The following is a 25,061-nucleotide window of genomic DNA, read 5'->3' on the forward strand; positions in this document are numbered from 1 at the left end:
TTCTATCTAGCTAAGACCCTTACTCTTAGAAAGTCAGACAGGCTCTTTGTTAACTATGGACCCACTAATACCGGGCTGGCTGCGGCCAAGAGATCTATCTCTAGATGGATTGTCTCTTGTATAGCTTTGGCTTACCAACTGTCCCACAAAGTTCTGCAGGGTAAACCTAGAGCACACTCTACTCGGGGGAAGGCTTCTACGGTAGCACTCCTTCGCAACGTTCCCATGTCTGAGATCTGTAAAGCGGCTACATGGCGCTCAGTCCATACTTTCACGCGCCATTATTGCCTAGATTCAGACGCACAGGCCGACGCCCAGGTGGGGCAGGCCTCTTTGAGGAACCTATTCGCATAACTGTAATGCAAGATGTGTCTTTTAATGTATGTTTTAACTGCTTTGTTGCTCGTCCGCGAGACTTTGGGTATGGGCTTGCTACTCTATTCATAGATTATGACTATTGATGAGTATCCCCTGGATGAGAAGGATTAGTTACTTACCTGTAATCCTAGTTCTCATCCAGGGGTATACTCATCAAAGTCATAAGCGACCCACCCACCTCCCCGGACGAGCAATGTTTTCTCTTTAAATAAGTGATGTATGGAAGGCAGATCTACTCAGGTGCGGAGGCACCGCCAAAAAGAACTGGCCCAACTGTCACCTGTAGTGCATCATGGGAGCAGGGGGTCACGGGCAGGCCTTAAAGGCACGGTCCCCCTACTCTAATGCCTTAAAGGCAAGGTGTCAGTTTTCTTGGATTCTTGATACTCTACTGCAGCCTACTGGCGAATGCCTACAATTACATGTTGCTTTATGGCAATAAAGCAGTGCTGTGTTATAATTTGCCTGATGCTTCCTTTTTTCCTTACGGGTTACGGGGGCACTACTATGCAAAAATATGTAATTTACAGCATTGCCATGTTTTGAACATTATTAGGCTGCATTTATATGTTTTCACATATGTATATATATATATATATTTATATATATGTATTTTCTATATGCTCCGGGATCCCGCACATGGGCGGGGATTATTCATAGATTATGACTTTGATGAGTATACCCCTGGATGAGAACTAGGATTACAGGTAAGTAACTAATCCTTCTCCTCTTTCTTTTTTCTTTGGCCCGGCAGGGCTCTGCCCTGGGCACCTTTCAAGGTTATCTTGCTGCCATCTCTGCCTTCTTACGGCTTCCTGATCAGCCCTCTCTTTTCAAGTCCCCTGTAGTGTCACGCTTTCTTAAAGGCATTACTCACACGTTCCCTCCTGTCCCTTTCGTAATGCCTCAGTGGGACTTGAATCTTGTCTTAACATTCCTGATGTGCGCTCCCTTTGAGCCTCTTCACAATTGTCCTCTTTGTCTTCTGACTCTTAAGACTGCTTTCCTGGTAGCCATCACCTCGGCTAGACTGGTGAGTGAGCTCCAGGCTCTATAGTCCAAGCCTCCTTTTCGATCTGTTCATCCGGACAAGGTTGTCCTTCGGCCTCGTCCTTCCTTTCTACCGAAAGGGGTGACCCCCTTTCATCTTGGGCAATCTGTCACCTTGCCCACCTTCTTTCCGCCTCCGCATCCTTCCAAAGAGGAACAGCGGCTCCACCGTCTGGACCCAAAACGTGCGCTCTCCTTTTATTTGGACCCGACAAAACAGTTCCGAGTGGACGACCAGCTTTTCGTTGGCTACGTGGGTGCACAGAAGGGAAAAGCTGTGCACAAACGGACCATCTCCCGGTGGGTCGTTTTGTGTATAAAAATGTTATTCCTTGGCAAAAAAGGACCCTCCTGTTGGGCTGCGAGCCCATTCTACTCGGGCCACGGCGGCTACTACTGCTTTGGGACGGGGAGTCCCTTTGCAGGACATCTGTCAGGCGGCGACGTGGGCTTCGCTGCACAAGTTTGCCAGGCACTATTGCCTAGACAGCAAAGTCCGGAGGGATGGCTTCTTTGTCCGTTCTGTCCTCCAGGACTTTCTGGTGTGATCTTGGTTCGCAGACCCACCACCGGGGTTGGTATTGCTTGGGTATCTATTCTAAGGTGAGGAATCTAACTAACGTGTTTCTTTCAGATGAACAAGTTACTTACCTTCGGTAACGATGTATCTGTAAGAAACATTAGTTAGTTAGATTCCTCACCGACCCACCCATCCTCCCCGTTCTGCGAACTGACATCTAGGGTTAAGGCTATCCCTTTCAGGGCCCTAGATTTTTTGGCACCAGTGTCGGTCTCTTGCATGGCTCTGCGTTCCTGGCGCGGAAAGCTATGTACAAGAACTGACGTCAGCGCGCGAGGGCGGCGTCTAAGTACTCAGACGTCATTCCGGTGCACGACGCCAACGACGGACGCGGAGCCGCAGATGATGTCTAGCGACCCGCAAGGGGTATTGCTACAAAAATCTTCCGGATCCAGTCTGACGCCTGGGGATATTCTAAGGTGAGGAATCTAACTAACTAATGTTTCTTACAGATACATCGTTACCGAAGGTTAGTAACTTGTTCATCTCTCCTCATTTATTGTACTGTCTTCTCATATTTATGCTATCGAATCTGAGCTGTGGTGGTTGCTAGCACTTCATTGGCTGAAGTTCTGATTGTTTCGTGTAAAGTGGATGTGCTGCTGGCCTTTAGCCATTTTAACACTATTAACTGCTATTTATGATTACTGTGGATTCCCAGCCTGATGGGGAATTATTACGTATGTGACTATATGAAAGATCCAAAGACTGTAAGTAATTCACTGTGAACGGATGAGGTTGATCCAATAGTTCACCATTGACTATATGGCTCCAAGGATGACCATCCTGATGGACACTTATAACTGGAGATTCCTCGCTTTTTTTAATTTGCTCTGGGTGCTGGACTTTATACTGAAACTTTATCCAGCAATTGCTGTATATAGGCACCACCCCTGCACACCGACATATTTTCCTTTCTGTGCATGCCCTTCGTGGATCCGACTTTCTGCTCCTTATGTTTTTGTTTTGCAGGATTCTAAAATTGTAATCTTTAAACTAGTGTACTTTGGAAATGTATATGTTCCCCTCTCATTCCTGATGCTTTTTTAGATAGAAAACCTGTTTAGATTTCTGCGTCCAACAATGATAAGCATTGTTTCTCCCGATTAAGCAGTTGTCGATAACTGCAACAGTGGTTCTGTGGAGTCCGTGTAGATCACTTGGGGGAGATCTTGGATTTTTGTTTGTAGCAGATTCCAGTACCTTTGACTAAACACCACAGGATGGTTTTTATTAACCCGATCTTGATTTTTTTCACTTAAACAGAAGTTCTAAAAACCATTTATGATGGGGATGCAGATGAACTGACAGTAAAGCGTTTTGTGGAAAATAAAGAGAAGGCAGGAGCTCTGTGGCATATTTACGCTGCTAAAGATACAGAGAAGATCCGCCAGTTCCTTAAAAAGGTAAGAAATGCAGTCATGCCAATCAAATGAGATTGCATCAAATGATGATTTAAAAAAAAAAAATATATATACATATATATATATATATATATATATATATATATATATATATATATATATATATATATATATATATATATATATATATATATATATATATATATATATATATATATATATATATATATATATATATATATATATATACCTACTGGCGGTCGCCAGTAGGTAGTTATAGTTAGGACCCCTTTTCCATAGGAAATCCGCAGCATTCTATTTTGAATAACTTTGGCGCCGGTCGACGAATCCTCGCGAATTTCTCAAAATAGGTGGGGCGCTACGCTCCGCTCCTACCCTTAAAGTCTCGGGAGGATTCGTCAAGCGGGGGCTGAGATAAAAGGGGGGTCCCAAAACTCGTTTTTCCCATGCATTTTTCCATAGGACCTTTAGACAGGGCTACAGCCCGAACGGCTGAACAGAATTACTTGAAATTTGGCAGAGAGGTAGTCCTCAGGTCAAGGAAGTGCCTTTTGTAGGTTTGGTGTAAATCTGTTCAGTAGATTCTGAGAAAATAGCCTTTAAATCAATATATATATATCTGAGCCAGCTTACGGTACGCTTACCGTAAGCTTACCGTACGGTGGCGTGCGCGAGCGCGATTCTGATTGGCTCTTAGATCTTAGTAAACATTCGAATCGGCCGAAACCAGGAAGCGGCGGCCGCCATTTTCTCTCTCGCACTGAGAGTTAGGTTGTTAAATAAAACCAATACACATGTAAAGGAGCTGTTTTGACAGCTCACACACACATAGCCATGATGAGGGAGTCCCCCAAGACCCCCCAAGGCCAAAAATGCCATTTTTATTTTTTCGCTAATTTCGCCGATTACGCTTACCGTACGCGTACGGTAAAAAATGTTAAAAAAACAACACTATCCACATTCTCCCCACCCCCTGTGCTTTTGGTGGCCGCTGGCCACCAAATGTGTAGGGCTTATCAGAGGTGTGAAAAACCACAATATTTTTAACAAAAATAATAAAAGAAAAAATTATCCACACTCTCTCCACCCCGTGTGCAAATGGTGCCCGAAGGGCACCATTTGTGCATGGCTTGTAAGCACAGTAAGCACCGCATGCTTACTGTGCGCGCACGGTGCGCGAAGCGCACCGTGCGCGCACGGAACGAACTGCGTTAAGTGGGCGCGCACGCCACGAATGGCGTAAAGTAACTTAGCATTTAAAAAACCGTACAAATTCACTGAAAAAACCATAGGTTTCACACACGTTATAGTTAGGAATTAGCATTTAAAAAACCTTGCAAATTCACTGAAAAAACCATAGGTTTCACACATGTTATAGTTAGCGGAAATTTTACTGATAAAAAAACAGTGAAATTCCCCCGTTATAGTTAGTGCAGGCAACTATAACTCACGCGACCGCAATCTTCTGCTGATGACATGTGTCTTTATGAAAAAAAAATATTTGTAATATATGTATAGCTAAAAATGTATGGAAGAAGACATGGGCAAATAAGTGTCTAAATACAGTATTAGCATCAGCAGAGGATTGCGGTCGCGTGAGTTATAGTTGCCTGCACTAACTATAACGGGGGAATTTCACTGGTTTTTTATCAGTAAAATTTCCGCTAACTATAACATGTGTGAAACCTATGGTTTTTTCAGTGAATATATATATATATATATATATATTGATATACACCCTGTACCCATATATACCGTGCCTAATTATCTATCTATCTATCTATCTATCTATCTATCTATCCTTAAAAAACCATAGGTTTCACACATGCTATAGTTAGGTGGATATTTCACTCGTAAAAAAACCAATGAAATTCCCCCGTTATAGTTAGTTCAGATAACTATAACTCGCGTGCCCGCAATCCACTGCTCATGACTTCACATATTACATCACTCATGACAAGGTCAGTGGCATCACTCATGACATCACTCATGACATCATCCTTGTGATAGAGTGGCGGTCCCGCGAGTTATAGTTATCTGAACTAACTATAAAGGGGGAATTTCATTGGTTTTTTACGAGTGAAATATCCACCTAACTATAACATGTGTGAAACCTATGGTTTTTTAAGTGAATATATATATATATATATATATATATATATATATATATATATATATAGTGCTCTTTGACCTGTATGTGAGTAAGAGAATAGTGTACATCAGTTGACCATCCTGTGACACTTCATGTAAAAATGCCTGTTTTGGGGTACATAAAGCTTTTGGCTTCCATCTGCATGGGTCTAGGACTTCTCTACATAGTTCAAAGATGAAGCATACGAGATCCTGGATAGACTGCCTTGCAGCCAGTAAGTAAGTTAATAAGTATATGGATAGCCATAGGCAAGTGTTTCTCTGGCTGCCATAAAGATTAAAGTTTAACTACAGAAGAATAACAGAAGTGTGTGTGTGAATACAGTGCAAGCGTTAGTAGTCTCAAAAGGTGGTACTTCACCAACCACATTGTGTCTTTACAGTTGTCTAAACCTCCAGTATATTTGGAGTGCTCTGTGTACACTCTTGCGCAAGGGGAAGTGTTATCCCTTTCAACTTTATAATAAGCTGCAACACAACTGTATTTCCATCAAATTATGCATGTCATATGTAAATGGATGAGCAACATCACCTGAAACTTGATGCTTATAAAACTGAAGTGACCTATGGACAAAATACTATTGGCCTACAAAAATGGGCCCATTTGCAAAGATATCGTGAAAACCCTGGAAGTATTAGTGTATAGTAATCTAAAATAAAGAGTTAAAAAAAAAAAAAGTATTAGTGTATAGCAACCTATCTTTGAACCTGCAGATCAGCTCAGTAGCTTCCAGATGTGTGTTCTTGACAGTGCTCAGAAACTTTACTCCTGTTTAAACTTGGAAGGCCTCAATTGTGGCAATACTGGCACTTTTCTGTTTTAGATTGGATTACGCCAATTATCTTTACCTTGACCTACCTTAAATCTTCTTAGATTGCAAGTAGTGCAAAATGCGATATTACTTATGATGGATACTTGCAGATAACTGCAGATTACTCTCCATATGAATACCCTCAGGCACCAGACTTGATCTGGAGATTTTTTTTCCCCAGCTTGATGAAGCTTAAGGTGGTGGTTGTTGTGCAGCTCAGCAACGGGCCGGTCCCGACTCAGATGTGACATCTTGGCCACAATATGGCCTCAGCGTACCGATGTCACTTTCTGTTCATTTCCATGCCTTCAAATGTGAATCCAGAGTTTGTTCCCTCAATCTATTGCCCAACAGACTTCATTCTTTGAAGATTTCAAAAAAGCTTCCATTGTGTGAGGGACATGGTTTCCCTAAAAGGGAAGGTTAGGATGGTGGCTCTTTTTGTGATCTGTCATCACAATGATATACAATGTAAAGAGTCTAGGGGTTCCTTTATGAGTGGACAGGGGTTTCCTATGCAATCCCAAACTGCTCCATTAGAGTGTAGTGTGGTCAAGCAGCCTTGGGCCTGACGCAGAGGAGTGAAAAACGTTTGCAAATGCACACAGTGATTTAATAAATTACACCTGACTCAAGAAGGAGATCCACACCAATTTATAATAATACCTAGTACCTTTATATATGTCTAGGCATCAGAGAAAACTTGTTCAGGTAAGTATATTTTTAATATAAATTCGTTTCACTTTAAAAAGTGGAAACTTAGTGCAATCTTTGAGTTGTGCAATGTAATCCAATTAAAGGAAGAACAACTTCTGCAAACAGGCATGTACATCGACTTAATGGGCTAATCTCCAGGAGTTTAGGTGAGTAGTGGGCAAGGTTCAAGGCAGCACCAGTGGCAAGTGGGGCGGCCGGGTGCAGGGTGCAAATCTACGTTGGGAGCTTAATGCTTTTCAATGGGGATTGGTCACTGTAAAAAGAGGCTGCTGGCTCTGACTAGGAAGGCAGTTAGGCTGAATGATCAAGTGGGTTCAGGCCTTGCGATGCTCTGAGGAGAGGAGGAGGAGGGTGGGTTGGGGGGGGGGGGGTGTTTCCTTTGGTCCCCTTCTCCAAGGCCCAGGGGTGTCTCTAGGCCTCTGGTTTCCCCTTATTGGAGCAGTCGTGGTTGAGGGGCCTGCGTGCAGAGGCTGCAGGCAACGTCTGGGTGTCCAGGAAAGGTTAAACCATGATCGCTCTGGAGGGCTGGGGGACCTTGTTGTTGACACCGGTGGCCCACTTCAACTCAACCCAGAGGCTTGGGTGCAGTGGTGGCTTTGGGTGTTTGGTTTCGGCGGTTCCGAAGGCCTTGGTCTTCTCTTTTGGAGTTTCTTCAGAACAGATCCGCTGTTCACAGAAGGTCCAGAGTCTTTTTTTGAAGGCAGGCAGTGCTCCCCAAGTTTCTGAAGTCACAGCTACAGGACAAGTCAACTTTGCCGCCGTTTTCGATGAGGGATGCAGACAGGCCAGCAGTGTTGGTACCAGGTCGGCTGCTGCTTCTCTGCGTTTGCGGCTCTTCGGTGTCCTCTCTTCTTGGGTTGCCAGGATCAGCTTCTCTGGTGCCGGGAGTTTCCCTAAATACTGAATTTAGGGGCGTTAGGGGATTTTAAGACCACATCCAATGGAAATTGGGCATACCCTGTCCCGGAATTCCTAAGTATGCCACTGAAAAATCGTGTCTACCTCCGTTTAGCCTGCCTTAAGGGTGGTACTAGCCTGAAGGTGGCATGCCTACCTGACTATCTAATTTTCCAGCCTGTCCAGATGCCAAGGGGCCTCTGGACAGGGGGGTGGCTTCCTCTCTTGTGAGTGTCGGCAGCTTCTTTGAAGCTCACTGGCCCAAGAAGGCTAATCAGCTGGTCATCCTGTGGGCGGTGGGGTTACACCCTCTTCCCTGACAGTCTTTTATGTTCTGGGTATCCTGAGAGCAAAAGGCTTTCTCTCTAGGTCAGAACAATGTCTTGTGTGGCAAGCTAGCAGAAACCAGTCCAGTACAGCAGAGGCTGGTAGGTTTTCAGGGGGCACCTCTGAGGTGCCCTCTGGGGGCATGTATTGGTAAATCTGACACTGGCATCAGTGTGGGTTTACCAATACGAGATGTTTGATACCAAACATTCCTATTTTCAGTGAAGCCGGGGAACTTGTTTTCAACAGTGTCCAGCACGTGTTTTAAAAATTACTTCCCTGATCACTTGTACTGGCGGTAATAGGACTGACTAGCATTGGGGAATATCTCCTCATGCAGGTATGCCCTAATATTTAATATTCAGGACCCTGCTTAGGGCTGTTAGGCCTGCTTTAGAGGCGACTTACAAATATTGCATGCAGTGGTAGGGGACGGCACACAGGGATGTGTGATGTGTTTTCTCTTTTTTTCTGCACCAAGACATGCAGCCTACAATGGCAGTCTTGAATGTGCTTGGGGAGGGGTGCCTTAGGGTGGCACAATTATTGCTGCTGCCCTTGAGGGACTTCTTTAGTACCTCAGGCCCTAGGTACCAGGAGTACCATTTACTAGGGTCTTGTAGAGGGTGCTATATGTTTGAGGCATGTGTGCTGTAGATACACATGCTTTGCATACTCCTGCCATCAACTGTTGGATCTGGATGTTTGTAAGTTGTTTTTCTTTTTAGAAGTCTTTCCAGTCACAAGGTAGGAGACTCCTCCTTTCGGTGATGGTGCGCATGGGCATTAGCTCCATTGTTAGATTGTTTTGTTCCGCCATCGAGTTCGGACGTGTATTTCTGCGCTCCCCTGCAAAACATTTTCTTCAGGTTCCCATCGGTGCGCAATCCACTCTACCCGCATCGGTATTGTTTCAAACGCGTATTCCACTTCTCCGCACATTGTATGCGTCGAGAAAAAACTCTATTCGATTGAAGATCTTCGGGAAGGCAGTCCAGCCTAACCGCTTCGGTCCTCTTTGCAGTCGATGGAATTGACTCCATTCATTTAAATACCTTATTTTGGCCAAAGGCTATAAAAGTTTCGTAGTAATACAATCATTCATAAAATAATCTAAAACACATCCAACCGTATATTCTCGATGGAAGGGTCAAAAGGTTTGGATAAAACTAATTGAAAACAATGTAAACTGGTCACCATAACATTCCATTGTTACCACCCCAGCGAGTTCTCTTTTAAAATTCATTAAGCTCCTTATGATACAATAAAGGAGAAGTGTCCGATTATTTATACAATTCAAAAATGTCAGTCATGAGTATATTGGTCCTTGGCACATCAGTTTTCAGCCCCGCTTTTTTCCTTATTAATCCCACTATAAACAGATGTTTAGATAGGGCAAATATGACGTGTGGTACTGTGCTAGTTGTCAGTACCCTCAGTGCCTCTTGGTACTTTCTGAATCCCATTGAATTGCATAGTTTTCGGATCCATTTCCTCCTTTGAAATTCTGCCCTCGGTGCCACGCCAAGTACCCGCACACCGACTCGCACGAAGTGTGCAACTTGTGCTTGTCTCCGGAGCACAACAAACAGGACTGTGACGCATGCAGATTGTTCTGATCAAAGAAAACGCTCCATGATAGTCAGGCTCGACATCGCGAAATGCAGAGTCAAAATGTCGAATACATGCCGGACATCTCTGGCGAAGGATCTGAGCACATATTCGACTCACAAGGGGCCGAGGAAGAACAAGAAGAACTTGCCTCCATTCCAGAATCTGACTGAGATGGAAGATGACTTGCCACAAGGTCAACGTCCCGTGAGTACCGAACGCCCCTTGACCCAAACTCCAATTCAGCCAAAACAATAGGCTTCAGTCCCACCCCTGCCTTCGGGCCACGGTCGGCACCGACAAGTTGTTGGACGCCCTGCCCTCCGGCTCAGCACTGAAACACATCAATAAGCTTTCCGGTTCGGGATCGAGTTGGTCAAAGTCTGGCACTGAGCTGAAACATTCAGGCTCTGAGACGAAAACCGCTTCGGAGCCGAAGTCTTTGACACCAAAAACGCAGCCTCCTTCAGCACCAAAACCTTCCACACCAAAAAGTCATTCTACCCCTGCACCAAAATCCTCAGTGCTGAAACCTAAAATGTTGCGAGGCTGCAGGATCCATTTTTCGACACCCCAACACCCAAATCGGACCCAAAACAAAAGGAACTTTATATAAATCCAGATACAGGACGCGTTCTTACTAAATCACCTCAAACGCAAACCTGAGTCAGAGGACACCCTTTACCATATTCCTTTCAAGAGGAAGAATGTAGGTACTAACTCCTCCCCTCTTCCACCACGTTCTTCCACACCAACTTCTCCACCTTTGCAGCATTTACTGATTACACCAACTAACTCTCCACCACCACCTGATGATGATGGGGGGACAATATTTTACCAAAAGACCCTTGGAAGGATTATAACACGGATTCACCTATGGATAACAACCCAGATCTTTACCCTGCAAAGCCTTCCCCTCCTGATGACAATGTAGGATATCTAGAATTACTTGCTAGAGCTGCAGACTATCATGGGGTACAGTTACACAAGGAATCGCTAGAGGAAGATTTCCTATTTGAAATGTTCAGTAGCACGCAAAGGTCTAGCCACACTCTACCTATCCTTAAAGGTATGATGAGACATGCCGATATCTTTAAAGATCCAGTGCGTGCTCGCATTCTCACCCCCAGAATTGATAAAGTATAAGCCTACTCCCTCAGATCCAGTCTTTATCAAAGGACTGTTACCACTAGACTTCTTGGTGGTCTCTAATGCCAGTAAACTGGCCAATTCACAGACTACAGGGGATGCTCCCCCTCCAGACAAAGAGTCAAAACTATTAGACTCCTCTGGGTAACGAGTAGCCCCCAAGCAGCAAATCATTGGCACATAGCCAACGCCCAGGCCCTGCTAGCCAAATATGATAGGGCACACTGGGACGAAACGGAGCAGTTGTTACAACACCTCCCAGATGAGCACAAAGCAAAAGCCCAGGATTTAATCCAGGAAGGGAAGCTCCTATCCAATTCCTCAGTTAGATGCTGCAGACACCGCAGCTCGAGAGATAAACACCAGTGTGTTATTAAGGAGACGTGCTCGGTTGAGGATTTCTGGTTTCAAACCCAAAGGACAACAGTCTATTTTAAATACTCATTTTGTCAAGGAACATCTCTCCGGACCCAAAGTAGATACGTCATTAGAAAAAATAGAGAAAAAAAGACACAGAAGTAACCAAGCCAATGGGAGCTCTGCAGTCTCCCTCTAATCGGAGCTCCTTTTGTCGCTCCTTCTAACATGGTGGGTTGGAGACCATGTCCTCAGACAATACTTCCGCCTCCTACAAAGGCAACAGCTAATCTTCCTCTACAGGGGCTTCTTTAGACTAGGATACAGAGGTAACCAAAGGCAGGGGTTCCACACCACGTAATTTCCCCTCCCCCAACAAGCAGTGACTTGCCTGCACTCCACCCCATCCCCCCACCCACCCAACCCGGATCATTTAACACTTGTCTAGGGACAACTACAATTCTTCCCCATTTGGCAATCTGTCACCAGAGACAAATGAATGTTAGGAATTACCAACAATCCTCCAAACATTCCACCACGGTCTCAAATAATGTCACCAGAACATTTACTTCAGCAATAAGTCCAGTCTCTCCTGTCCGAAGGAGCCTTAGAACCTGTGCCGTTACAACATCAAGGGACAGGCGTGTACTCTCTGTACTTTCTCATCCCCAAAAAGGACCGCTCCTTGAGACCTATTCTACACCTCCGAGAACTAAACCTCTATATTTTTACAGAGCATTTACACATGGTGACATTTCAACAAGTGATTCCACTTCTGCAGCAGGGCGATATTAGGTCTACTCTAGACTTAAAAGATGCATATTTCCACATTCCAATTCATCCCGCTCTAAACAAATACCTCGTATTCATGATAGCAGGTCATCATTACCAATTCAAAGTACTACCGTTTGGAGACGCCACTGCTCCCAGGGTATTACCAAATGTCTGTCTGTAGTCGCAGCACATCTGAGAATACAACACATCCATGTCTTCCCATACCTGGACGTCTGGCTCATCAAAGCCAGCACTTACCAAATGTGTCTCCAACACACTCAAACCACTAGTCAGTTACTTCAACAACTAGGGTTTACAGTAAATGCGTTGAAGTCTCATCTACAGCCTTCCAACACACAAACGTATCTGGGAGCCACAATAGATGCTCAGAAAGTTCTAACCTATCTAAATACAGCCAGGATTCACAGTATTCAGTCCCTTCTCACTCAATTTCAGCCCAACCAATCATTACCAGCAAAAGTATTCATGCAACTGCTAGGGTTGATGGCGTCTTGCATTATAATTGTTCCCCACAAAGGACTTCACATTGTAATTGTAATTGTAAAATCACTTATATAGCGCATCCCATGCGTTCCCTTAAAGAATGCTTGGCAAGTCAGTGGAAGCAGTTGCAGGGTCAGTTGTCTGATCTAGTGTTGGTAAATGGCCGCACCCATTGCTCTGCAGTGATGGAACCCACAAAATGTATCCAAAGGGCGGCCCTTTCTCCACCCTGTTCACACAGACTGTGCTAACAGCAGACTCGTCGCTCACTGGTTGGGGCGCTCGCCTACAAAGTCGAACACAATTTAAGGATTAAGGACTCTAAAGTAAAAACCTCCATATAAATCACCTGGAGCTACTAGCAGTGTTTCTAGCGCTCAAAGCCTTTCAAACTCGCCTAATAGGCAAAACTGTCTTAGTCAGCACAGACAACATGACAGCTATGTACTACATACAAAGACAGGTGGGGACACACTCTCCAACAGTCATGTCTAGCACAAGCTATTTGGAAATGGGCCATGCATCACAAAATTAATCTCCTAGCAGAACATCTTCCGAGAGTACAATCAAATTGCAGACCTTCTCAGCAGAAAGAGACCGCACATCCACAAGTGGGAACTTCATCCCCAGATTCTTCTTCCCTACTTTCAGGAATGGGGATTTCCTCACATAAACCTGTTCGCCTCAGCAAAACACGCAAAATGTCCAAGCTTCGCATCCAGGTTCCCACACCCGCTCTCCAAAGGCAATGTCCTATGGATGAACTGGTCCGGGATATTTGCCTACGCTGTTCCGCCTCTCCCAGTCATTCCGCTAGTAGTTCGGAAGCTCAGGCAATCATCCCTCAAACTGATTCTCATAGCTCCCACATGGGCACATCAACCTTGGTTCACCACCCTGCCAGAGCTCTAAGTAGTTCCACACCAAAAGCTGCATCTCCACTCCAGTCTCCTCACTCAGAGCCATGGAGAAACCAGGCATCCAGATCCCAAGGACCTCAACCTAGCAATTTGGCTCCTGAAGTCCTAGTTTGGTTATTTACACTTACCACCAGACTGTATGAATATCCTAAAGGAGTCTAGGAAACCTACTACTAGGGCATGTTATGCAGCAAAGTGGAAATGATTTGTTACATACTGTAACAAGATCAACCCCCTTGATGCTTCAGTGCAAAACATCATCTGTTAAATCTTACACTTACATTTGATTGTATTTAGCAGAAGTAGCTGCATACTTAGAATATAGACAGTTATCTCCATTCAGAGTACCAGTGATTAAATCCTTTGTGGAATGACTAAAAATAGTTATCCCAACAAGAGCTCCACCTGCACCAGTATGGAACTTGATCATAGTCCTTACGAGGCTAATGGGTCCACCTTTTGAACCAGTGCACAAGTGTCAACTACAATTTCTCTCATGGAAGGTTGCTTTTCTTATTGCAATCACTTCCTTAAGGAGAGTTGGTGAAATCCAGGCACTAACTATACGAGAGCCTTTCTTTCAACTTGACAAAGTGGTTCTTCGAACTAATACCACATTTCCTCCTACAGTGGTTTCTGCTTTTCACATCAATCAGTTGAGTTACCAGTGTCCTTTCCTAAACCTGAGTCTGTAGCAGAACAAGCTCTACACACACTAGATGTTAGAGGAGCTCTACTATATTGTGTGGAAAGAACAAAAGATTTTCATGAGACACAACAGCTCCTTGTTGCTTTTTCCCCACCACACAAAGGCAATCCCATTTCTAAATATGGCATTGCAAGATGGATCGTGAAATGTATTGAAACATGTTATGTGAAAGCGAAAAGTACCTTGACAATACCTCCTAGAGCGCATTCCACCCGCAAAATAGGGGTTACTATGGCTTTCTTAGAGAATATTCCCCTAGCTGACTTCTGTAAGGCAGCAACATGGTCTACACCGCACACATTCAACAAACAATATTGTGTAGATACGTTTGCGAGGCAATGTAGGCCAGGCAGTACTTAAAACTTTTTCAAACAACTGCAACAGGTTAGCCATCGTTTGTTTACTGCTGCATTGTCTTTGCAAAGCGTGATCTATAGCTCACATACCTCGAATGGTTACTTAGCCAGCAAGTATCTGTTCTTGGCATGTAGAGCTGTAGATTCACATGCGCCCACCCGCCTCCCCGTGTACCTATACCTGTTGCATTTTTCTTACTCTACATACGTACGCATGGACATCTCTATTCTACCTTTACTAACTCCAATCTAACAATGGAGTCAATGCCCATGTGCACGGTCACTAAAAGGAGTCGCCGCCTACCTCGTGACTGGAAAGACTTCTTCGAAGATAAACAACTTGCACACATCGGGACCCAACACTAGATGGCAGGAATATGCCGCTTCCTTCGGCACCACTACTGCGTTCTATGCCGGTCGCCCCGCCGGCCTGCGTTGACCCCGGCATCCATCCCAACGTGGAGCCGGACTGGCGTCGTCGACACCGGATCCGGCGCAGAGAGGTGTTTTTATACCCCTGTTCACTCCTGGGGCCCCTTTTCAACTAGAATGGCACCCAGCCATAAAGAGGAGGACTGGGAGGGGGCAGGTGACACTCTAGCTGACCAAGGGAGTGAGCAGGACTGGAGAGAGGAACTGGGGGATGCCAGTGGTTTGGACACCTCGCCTGACCTGGGCATGTTGTCGTTTCCTACTGTGGCTACGGAGGAGGGAGCGTCTTACTTAGTGGTGTTGCGTAGGGCGGCCAAGGATCTCGACCTCGAGCTGGCTACGGTGTCTGTCAGGACTAACCTCCTGACAGAGGTGCTTCAACTTGCTGCGAGGTGTTCAGAGCCCTTGCTACCGTTTAATGAGGCCCTCACCGACATCCTTTTGGGCACATGGTCCAGGCCCAACACGGGGGCTCCTGAGGACCAACGCCACCACTCTGCTTCGGGCAACCCCACTTTCCTTTCCTAACACCCCACCCCGGAGAGCTTGGTGGTCCAAGCCTCCACTTTCAAAAGTGCCTTCCCTACCGCTCCACCGGAAAGGGAATCCAAGAAGCTGGACCATCTTGGAAAGAAAATGTTCTCTTCCGCCAGCTTAGGGCTGCGGTCCATAAACACCGCATGTCTCTTGGGCCGTTATTCCCACTCTGTGTGTGATACGGTGGCGCAAGTACTACCTCTGTGTCCGTAGGAGGCCCGGGCAGTGCTCCCCCAGGCTGTCGCCGCCGAGAGGGATGCAGCAAAGTTTGCGATACGTTGTGGGCTGGATACCGCCGACTCGCTACGCCTGGATGAGGTAGACTGGTTTTTCAGGGGATGTTCAGAACACCTTGATGGACATGCCCTTTGATGGCTGTCACCTTTTTGGCGACAAAGTAGACCACACCCTAGAGCGCTTCAAGGACTCACGGGCTACGGCCAAGTCTTTGGGCCTCTTCACCCGCCCTGCGCAGTCTGCTTTTCGCCCCTTACATGGCTACGGAAGGGGTGCCCTGCTATGTCCCGCCCAAAGCCACAGGCCACAGCAAGTTACCCAACCTTTGCGCGGCCGGGGACGTGGGAACCAATGCCTTGGTTCAGGGGGCCAGCGGGTGGCCCAGTCCACCAAACCCCCTCTGCAGCAGCCTCCTAGTCAGACCTTTAAGGCCCATCAAATGCCAGTGGGTGGCAGGATTCGCCATCACCTCACCCACTGGTGCACCATCACGTCGGAAAGGTGGGTTTTGCAAATAGTCTGAAGGGGCTACTCCTTCCCCTTCGAGACTACCCCTCCAGCCATGCCACCGCAATACCACCACATGTTGGAGAATGGCCTGGCCCTTCTTCAGCAGGAAGTTTCAGCTCTCTTGGCCAAGGGAGCCATCGAACGCGTTCCTGTCCCAGAAGTAGGTCATGGTTGTTACTCCCACTACTTTCTGGTTCCCAAGAAGGACAAGGGCCTGCGTCCTATTTTGGATCTCAGGGAAGTCAACCGTTTCCTCCGGAAGGAGAAGTTCAAGATGTTGGCGCTGGCTCAGGTCTTGTCTGCCCTCGACTTAGACTGGATGGTAGCGTTGGGCTTGCAGGACGCTTATTTTCACATCCCCGTCCTGCCGGCCCACCGGTGTTACCCACGGTTCACAGTAGGCCATGAGCATTTTCAATTTACTGTGCTCCCCTTCAGCCTTACCAGTGCTCCTCGGGTGTTCACGAAAGTGATGGCAGTGGTCGCAGCTCATCTGCACAGATCAGGGGTTTAGTCTACCCCCATCTAGACGACTGGCTGTTGAAGGCGGGCTCGCCCCAGGCAGTCTTCTCCCACCTCCAGACTTTGGCCAACCTCCTGCATTCGCTGGGGTTCTCCATCAATGTGCCGAAGTCACACCTGACCCCCCTCTCATAAGCTCCTTTTCGTCGGAGCGGTTCTGGACACGTTTCGTGCCTATCCTTCCAAACAGTGACTTAGGGATATTCGGGCTATGATTCCGATCCTTCAGCCTCTATCCAGGGTTTGGGTTAGAAAGACTGAGGCTGCTGGGCCTCTTGGCCTCCCGCATCCTGTTGGTCAATCATGCCAGGTGGAATATGTGGGCTCTGCAGTGGGACCTGAAGTTGGCGCAGCATCAGGAGAATGTCCCAATTGCGTCCAGATCCCGGAGGGCACTGCTCAACTGCAGTGGTGGCTCACGAACCAGGATTGGGTCAATGGCATATCCCTCTCCCTTCCCCAACCAGAACACACGGTGGTGACGGACGCATCTTTTCTGGGATGGGGCGGCCACATGGGAGAGGTGGAGATCAGAGGCCTCTGGTCTCCGGCGGAGTCCGGGCTTCACATCAACCTTCTGGAGCTCTGGTCGATTCGTCTTGTATTGAAAGCATTCCTTCCCTCTGTCTGGGGAAGAGTAGTGCAGGTGTTCACGGACACCACCACCGCCATGTGGTACTGCAACAAACAGGGTGGGGTGGGGTTATGGACCCTAAGTCAGGAGGCCCTTCGCCCTGGTGTTTCAACACCTGGCAGGTTCCCTGAACGCCAGGGTGGACGAACTCTGCCACAGGTGCATGATGGATCACGAATGGCGTCTTCACTCGGAGGTGGTGCAAGGTCTCTTTCGACAGTGGGGAGAGCCTTTGTTAGATCTATTCGCCACCGAAGAGAACGCGCAATGTCAGCAATTCTGCGCGTTGGAATTTCCAAGGCGGCGCTCACTAGGCAACACTTTTCAACGCGAGTGGAGCTGCGGTCTGTTGTACGCCTTTCCGCCTATACCACTTCTGCCCAGAGTGCGGAAGATCAGTTGTGACCGGGCCCAAGTCATTCTGGTGGCTCCGGATTGGGCACAAAGAGTCTGGTATCCCGAGCTGCTCAACATGGCCATCGATCTTCCGATCCGACTGCCTCTTCGGGAGGATCTTCTGTCGCAGCAGCAGGGGACGGTCCTCCACCCTAACCTGTCCACTCCACTTCCTTGCATGGAGATTGAGCGGTGGCAGTTGATGTCTTTCGACCTGCCCTGAAGTCTGTGATGTAACCTTGGCAGCCAGCCATCGCTCCACTAAGAAGGTATATGCCTGCCGGTGGAACAAGTTTTTATTTATTTATTTAGGCCAGTTTGTTGTTACAGCAATACGGAGTGTGGCTTAGTCACATATCCTATATTGAAACAGAAAGCATTGGTTGGTCTCGTCGTGCCTACATCACTAATACAGAGAAGTACAAAGCATAGAAATCAATACACTCTTTGACAGTAGTTTATGAACATTCAAGTCCCGAGTACACAGAATAATATAATATATTGCAACGCCGGGTTTGTGCAGTTCAAATCAAACGTATACAAATTTTCAGCCCGACCCACAGGATGGTAGGATCAAGGGTCCGCAACAAAGTCAGTGCTACCCACAAGCTCTCCATATCTATTCTGCAGTCTGCGCACCACCAGTGTGTTCCGCTCCAGCCAGGTCGCTCTGTCCACTAACCCATGTCAGAAATGGTTCCTAAAAGTCCTATGGTCGAGAAGTGGGGGGCACAAGTTCCCAGAACGTACTCAGCTTTGTGTTGCCATAGGTGACATCAGCAATCCACCCCTTAATCGATGGTGCCCTCCTCCAATACACCGCAATTTGTCGCTTAGAATGCAATAGAAGCAGGGCGTGTAATTTGCGCAGTTTAGGCGGGGTGTCCTTGACATAGCCCAATAAACCTAGAGTGGGTGATGGAGCCTCCGCAACTTCAACAATTTGGCTTATTGAGGTAAAGATTTTTGACCAATACTCTGCATCACTGGACAATCCCATGCCACGTGTAGGAACGAAGCAGGGGAGAAATACTCCCCTGCTCCGTGACTCCCCGGCGCTGCAAATGCGCCAGCAGCTATCATTCTCTTAATCCCATACGATGTAGGTTGATGGGTGTTCTATAAAATCTGTGCAAATACTTAGTGTATCAGTCTAAGCCTATAGTTGGGAGAGAGCTCTTTTAGTTGTCCACAACAGAAGTCCCACTGTGCTTCGGTCAGTGGGGTGGGAAGATATTCGTTCCAATATTGAAAGGATTTGGGTTTAACCACTGGGGCTGTGTTTTGCATGTGTGTGTATAATCGCGTGACTAGCCTGCGGGGAGAGGGGGATTTTAGCAGGTTCTCCAATGCGTGAAGAGTTGGGGGGGGCCGCCAGGAAGTCCCTAAACACGGCTAGACACGTCGCTCGTATCTTATGGTATAGAAATAATTCGGAGAATGGCACCACCTGACCTTCTTCCCCTGTCGGGGTGGCCTAAATTCGTTTTCGGGAAATAAATCTTCGAAGGTGTGATGTTGCATTTTCTGCTCTAGTGATTTACTAATCCTGTCCTCGAGTCAGGGCAGCATTGGATTCTGTGCCAGCGGGATCGAGGGAGCATACAGCACTGTGATTCCTGCGCTTTTGCGCAACTCATCCCAGGCCCAACGCAGCGTACCAGCAGTGTCTGTCTCCATGAGGGCACCATGTCTGCTTATAAATAGCTACTTTTAGCGGGACAGGCACAATTGTCAACCTCTACTGCCACCTGGGGCTGGAATGGCGTGGGGTGTACCCAAAAGCGCAAAAACTGGGCCTGGGCGCATAGCGCGTAAAGGTGCATGTCCGGAGCGCCTAGACCGCCCTGACGCAGCGGGAGTGTCAACCTGTCCCATGATGTCCTAGCCTGTCCACCAGCCCATGCCAGGGAAATAAGGTGCGACTTAAGGATGGTAAGGAAATTCAGTGTGAGTGGGATTGGAATGTTTACAAATGGATACAGAAATTTGGGCAGAATGACCATTTTAGTCAATGCAATTCTCCTAGCTAGAGACAACTGCAGCTTAGACCAGATCTTGACCTTTTCCTCTAACCACTCAACCGCCCGCCCATAATTCAGATTCCAAACCTCCTGCGTGTCACGACCAATGTTCCCTCTAATTATTTTCCTCTGTGTGCGGCAGTGTAGGGTCTGTGTGCGCTGCAGTCATGGCTATGTGCGCCACGAACCACACCGCGTGTGTGTGCAGAGCCAAATGTAGGAGAGTAGGGTCTGCTTTCTATGTTCACCCCCACTTTTTGCTTTTGCTTCACTGGTTTTCGACTTAGATGTGGCTGTGGGCCTGCTAATCAGACCCACAGCCCAGCTGTTCTCTCTCTAAATTCATACTATGTACTTTAGGTGCATAACCCAATTGGTTAGGATCACCTTATTGGCCCCTGTATAGTGTACCTTAGGTACCCAGGGCATAGGTGTACCCTAGGCCTACCAGGGGCTGCAGCATGTATTGTGCCACCCTTGGCCTGGCCTTCCATTATGACACAATTGGCTGATCACTCAGCTGGGGCAAGGTCGTGTAATCACTCCTTGCTTAGGTGTAGTATTCCTATACCTACCTTATATATAGACACATGTGTACCCATCAGCCACTCCTATGGCAGGCCTTAACAATCCTGGAGGCAGAGTGCTTGGTAACATGTGAGATGGTGCTCTAGCATGAGCTGAGCCTGTCTGCAGCTTTCGGAACCATGTCCTTATAGCTGTTCTATGATATAGCCTACCATATACTCTTAAAGTACCTTATAATCTTAAACTGTTATGGTAACTATGGTTTGGCTTTATCGAAACATGTAATGTAAGGTGTCTAACACTTTGGAATAATACCCCCATACCATTTCTGGCAATGAGGATATTATTCCTCCCTTCTAGAGGGAGAAGACCTATTGAAACCTACTTACCCGGTTAAAGTTAACCAGAGCCCCAGCATCACAAAATGGATGCTGCTGCCACAGACACAAGTCTGACCTCCTGCTGTTGGGAGGCTTGGACAATAGGTTTCTGCCTTGGGAGGTACTAGCACCACCCCAGACAGGCCTTAGTGTATTGGGGCAGGGAGGGATGAAAGAAACTAGACACTGCCTGGGGCACACAAGGTGTCCCATGCATAGTCCAGTTCAGACCGGCGCTGGGGCACTCCAGCCCCAGCTCTGGTGCGAAACTGGACAAAGGAAAGGGGGTGTAACCACTCCCCTTCCTGGTCCCACCCATAGGAGGGACCTTGCAGGTAGCCCAGCCCACTAGCCCAGTATATCAGTAGGTAGCTGAGCCCTGCTAAATTAGATAAACCTGAATCTGCAACTTGAACAGAAACTCTGGACCTTCGACATTCGACCTCAGGAAGAAGACTGAAGAAATCTCCCTTGTGGCCAAGGAGTGACCACCCTGGGCAACCAGGCACCATCCAGCGACCGCTGCTTGCTTTGCGACTGATCCTATGAGGGACGACTGCAGAGACTGACCAGCGCCGAGACTTCCAGACACCTCTGACCCAGATCCACATCTGCAGCGAAGCTGAGACCCGTGGAGGCGACGAGGGACGTGGGACCAGCGACTTGGGAAAAGTGGCTAGTAACTGACTAGCGCGACTTCTGAGGCTTCCTCGAGGCTGTGCTTGGGGAATTGAGAAGCCCCAATCCAGAGCACCATCTACAAAGATCAGCTCCCCACATTTCACGTGTTCTGCGTGGGGCCCTTCTGCACCCGAGTTGCTCGACGTGTTGTCCGGTTGCTGGCCCGTTGGCTAGTAGCCTCTGCGACGACGAACCTTTGTTTTCATCTTGCTGGTCCGGCTCCTCCAGACTGGCACCCGCTCCTCTGTGAAAGAGAAGCACCCCAGTCCTTCCTGGTCTGCACCAGAAGCAAGTCCTCCATCCTGCGTGGGTTCCGCTTGCCAAGGCTTGTTGGGTCCTGACTCGACATCGCGGCCGACAGCAAGAGCCTTCGTGGGACAGCTCGTCTCCTGGTCCTGGGCGTCCTCGACGCCTCCTGGTACCCGTGGCTGCTGTGACAAGCTTCACCTCTTCACCTGCATCTGCACGACATCGCCTGGTTCCTTCCCGGCTCCTGGCTGGTGACCTAGACTCTGTCCCTTCTGCTTGCAGGTGTCCTTCCTTCTTGATCCCATCCTTGGGATCCACCGGACACTCTTCACTGACTGCCTGTCAGCAACTTTCCTTCAGGCATCCATAGAAGTAAACGACGAAACCCGACGCTAGTTCACACCTATGCACCTGCAGCCCGTGGGCTAGGTAACTTGAGTACTCCGGTGCTCACAAGGGTATTGACTATCCTAGGGTCAAGTTTCCGAGTCTCGACTTTCTAGCTATTCCAGAAGTGTCCTTAAACTGTTAAATTCTAATAACTACTATTTCTATCGACTTTTACGCATTACGCGTGAGTGTTTCCACTCTGCACCTGAATCCCGTGGGCCTCCCACTTCCTAACCTTTGGTAGTATAGTGTAGCCCCAGCGATGGCCTAGGCCTATCCTGTGTTCGTGACAGTGGTTCTTATACCACTTACTTAGTATATGGTTTGCGTGGCCCCTAGGGCCTAACTGGATTACTTACCTGTGTGACTTAATGTATGCTTAAATAAGACTGTGTTGTACTTACCTCGAATCTCATAAAGAGTGCTGAGGGTTTGACTAGAATAAATACATTCTATTTTTATATATATCTGTTGTGGTGTCCTTTCATTTGGTATTCAAGGGATTACAAATGGTATAACAGCTGGCTTCACATGCCATACAGAGTTTAGCCTAAGACTGCTCTTGTCTATGCTACCACTAAGATAGCTGGTCTATAAGGTTGACTTTACAACCAATCACCATAAGGGTTGTTTGGACTGATACAAGGTGTACACTAGAATTAGTGACATCATATATCAGGCCAACTTCTCACACCAAAAATCACTACAAATGTTTGCTTCGAATCCATGAAAGATACCAGCGCTGGAGAACTAGCGCTACAGATGGTAAACTAATATCTTCTAAGGTGAAGGAACAAAGAAGAGTTTTAGAGAACTGTGCGATTGCAGGTGTCCTGCATGGCGATAGGTCAGGAAAACAATGCAATATATTGTAGGCGGTTTTAATTACAGAAATTAAGAGTGTTTATTGTTTAACTAATGCAACTTCTTAGCTGTTTGTGCGATTATCTCAAAATCGCAAACAATCTAGAGTTCCAAATTTGGTAACCTGCTTGTGCACCCTCATTAAATCTGTTCTTAAAGTGCATAGGTTTTGCATATATGCTTTAAACATTTGTTTGTTTTTCAGATATCTGAAGAACAAGGTCAAGAAAACCCTGTGGATCATGATCCAATCCATGATCAGAGTTGGTATATGGACCGGCCATTAAGGAAACGGCTTTACCAGGAGTATGGTGTACAAGGCTGGGCGATTGTGCAGTTTTTAGGAGATGCTGTTTTCATACCAGCAGGTGCTCCACACCAAGTAAGGCAGTAATGTAGTTTATCCCACTTTCAATGCTGTACATTTTATGTGGTCGGTATCCCATGCATACTAACTTACAATGTCTTTGTTTTGACAGGTACATAACTTGTACAGCTGTATAAAAGTAGCTGAAGATTTTGTTTCTCCTGAGCACGTTAAGCACTGTTTCTGGCTTACTCAGGAATTCAGATACCTATCTCATACACACACAAACCATGAGGATAAATTGCAGGTAACCCTTCCTATCAAGTTGAAATGTTAGTGACTATGCTTTGAAGCATACACGGTGAGCTTATGCATGAAGTACATCTTTGCCGAAGTCCTAACCATCCTTGAGGTCTGTAAACCGCTAGGTGACCACTTTAGGGCATGCATCCTGATTATATTGGTAGTTTCCCCACATACACCTGTAGAGAAGCAGAACAATAATTAACATCCATGCTGACATTATAGCGTTGTAAGTCCATTGTTCTGTGTTTGGTAGATGTGAATATTAAGTATGTAGTTTTGCACATTTGTCGGACTCCCCGCCCCAAGTAATTGCTTAAAGTGGTCGTGGGGAAGCGTGCTGAATCCCTTTTATGACTGGTAAAAATTAGATTGCTAAACCTTGTATCATTTTGTAATTTTGTATTTTCTCCATAGGTTAAGAATGTTATCTATCATGCTGCCAAAGATGCTGTTGCAATACTAAAAGCAAATGAATCAAACCTTGGCAAGCCATAAGGACAAGAAGACTGTTTCCAGTACTGGAAAACTGGATTTTGATTGGCAGCTGTTTCTTACAAAAGGCAGAATATATGAACTTGGACTTTACCTCATTTTTCTTTGAAAAGTACTGTGGAACTTTGTCTTCTGAACCAGTGTATATTAGACTGTTTACAAAGTATGTACACAACAGAAATGTAATAAATTTGTCCCGCTACACCAAAATGCTCTTCAGACTGTACAAAACAAAATACCTCGTGAGGCATTTTTAAGTATGTACATTTAAGCGGTTTATTCTACTATGATATGCTGTAATAATGAAACAAAGGATATCTTTTGATATGTTGCAAACATTTTTTTTGTACTTTTTTGCTGGAGAGATGTGGAACCAGTGGCAATGGGAGTTTTGTGAGACTGATTTTGTACAGATACTAAACAAGTAATAAGCTTTTTTTTCTTCTTCAGGAGTTAAATAAAAATGTAAATAGGCAGGTTCCTAATTTTACATTTGGGGTTTGCAAATGAAGTATAACCCTAATGTTCTGTATATAGGAATGTATTGATTTGTCAATGGTAAAAGTCTATTTAATTAACTGAATAATTGCCACTTGTTAAATAGTTTTTTTATGTTTTTCTGTTATGAAATAGAAATGCATCAAAGTTAAGCTGCTGTTTTGTACTTTTTCCTTTTAATGTTTACAAGTGTGTGAGCTTTGTGAGTGGTTGTGAAAATGGTATAAAGCAACTTATAAACGATACAACCAGGTCCCTCTGTAAAACATTAATTATACTCCAGTGTCAAATCTTTAATAGATTCACATGCTTGAATCTTCCCTGTTGAGGTGCGAGTCCCAGAATAAACAATGCGCAGTATGAAGGAAATGCATAGCTTATCTAAGGTCAGACCAGT

General features: G+C 46.3%; 1 protein-coding gene across 1 annotated transcript in view; it reads left to right on the top strand.

Moving 5' to 3' along the window:
• KDM3A (lysine demethylase 3A) overlaps positions 1-24,816 on the top strand; it is a 390,851-nt gene extending 366,035 nt beyond the window's left edge. The window contains exons 23-26 of the mRNA XM_085642629.1: positions 3,275-3,414; positions 23,267-23,443; positions 23,541-23,675; positions 24,089-24,816. Of these exons, the coding sequence (XP_085498755.1) occupies positions 3,275-3,414; positions 23,267-23,443; positions 23,541-23,675; positions 24,089-24,169 (533 nt within the window). The 3' untranslated portion in view covers positions 24,170-24,816. The remainder of the gene's footprint in view (positions 1-3,274; positions 3,415-23,266; positions 23,444-23,540; positions 23,676-24,088) is intronic.
• The last annotated feature ends 245 nt before the right edge of the window (positions 24,817-25,061 follow it).

This window comes from Triturus cristatus, chromosome 2_2 (genome assembly GCF_964204655.1).
Source record: "Triturus cristatus chromosome 2_2, aTriCri1.1, whole genome shotgun sequence".
NCBI classification, from domain to species: Eukaryota; Metazoa; Chordata; class Amphibia; order Caudata; family Salamandridae; genus Triturus; species Triturus cristatus.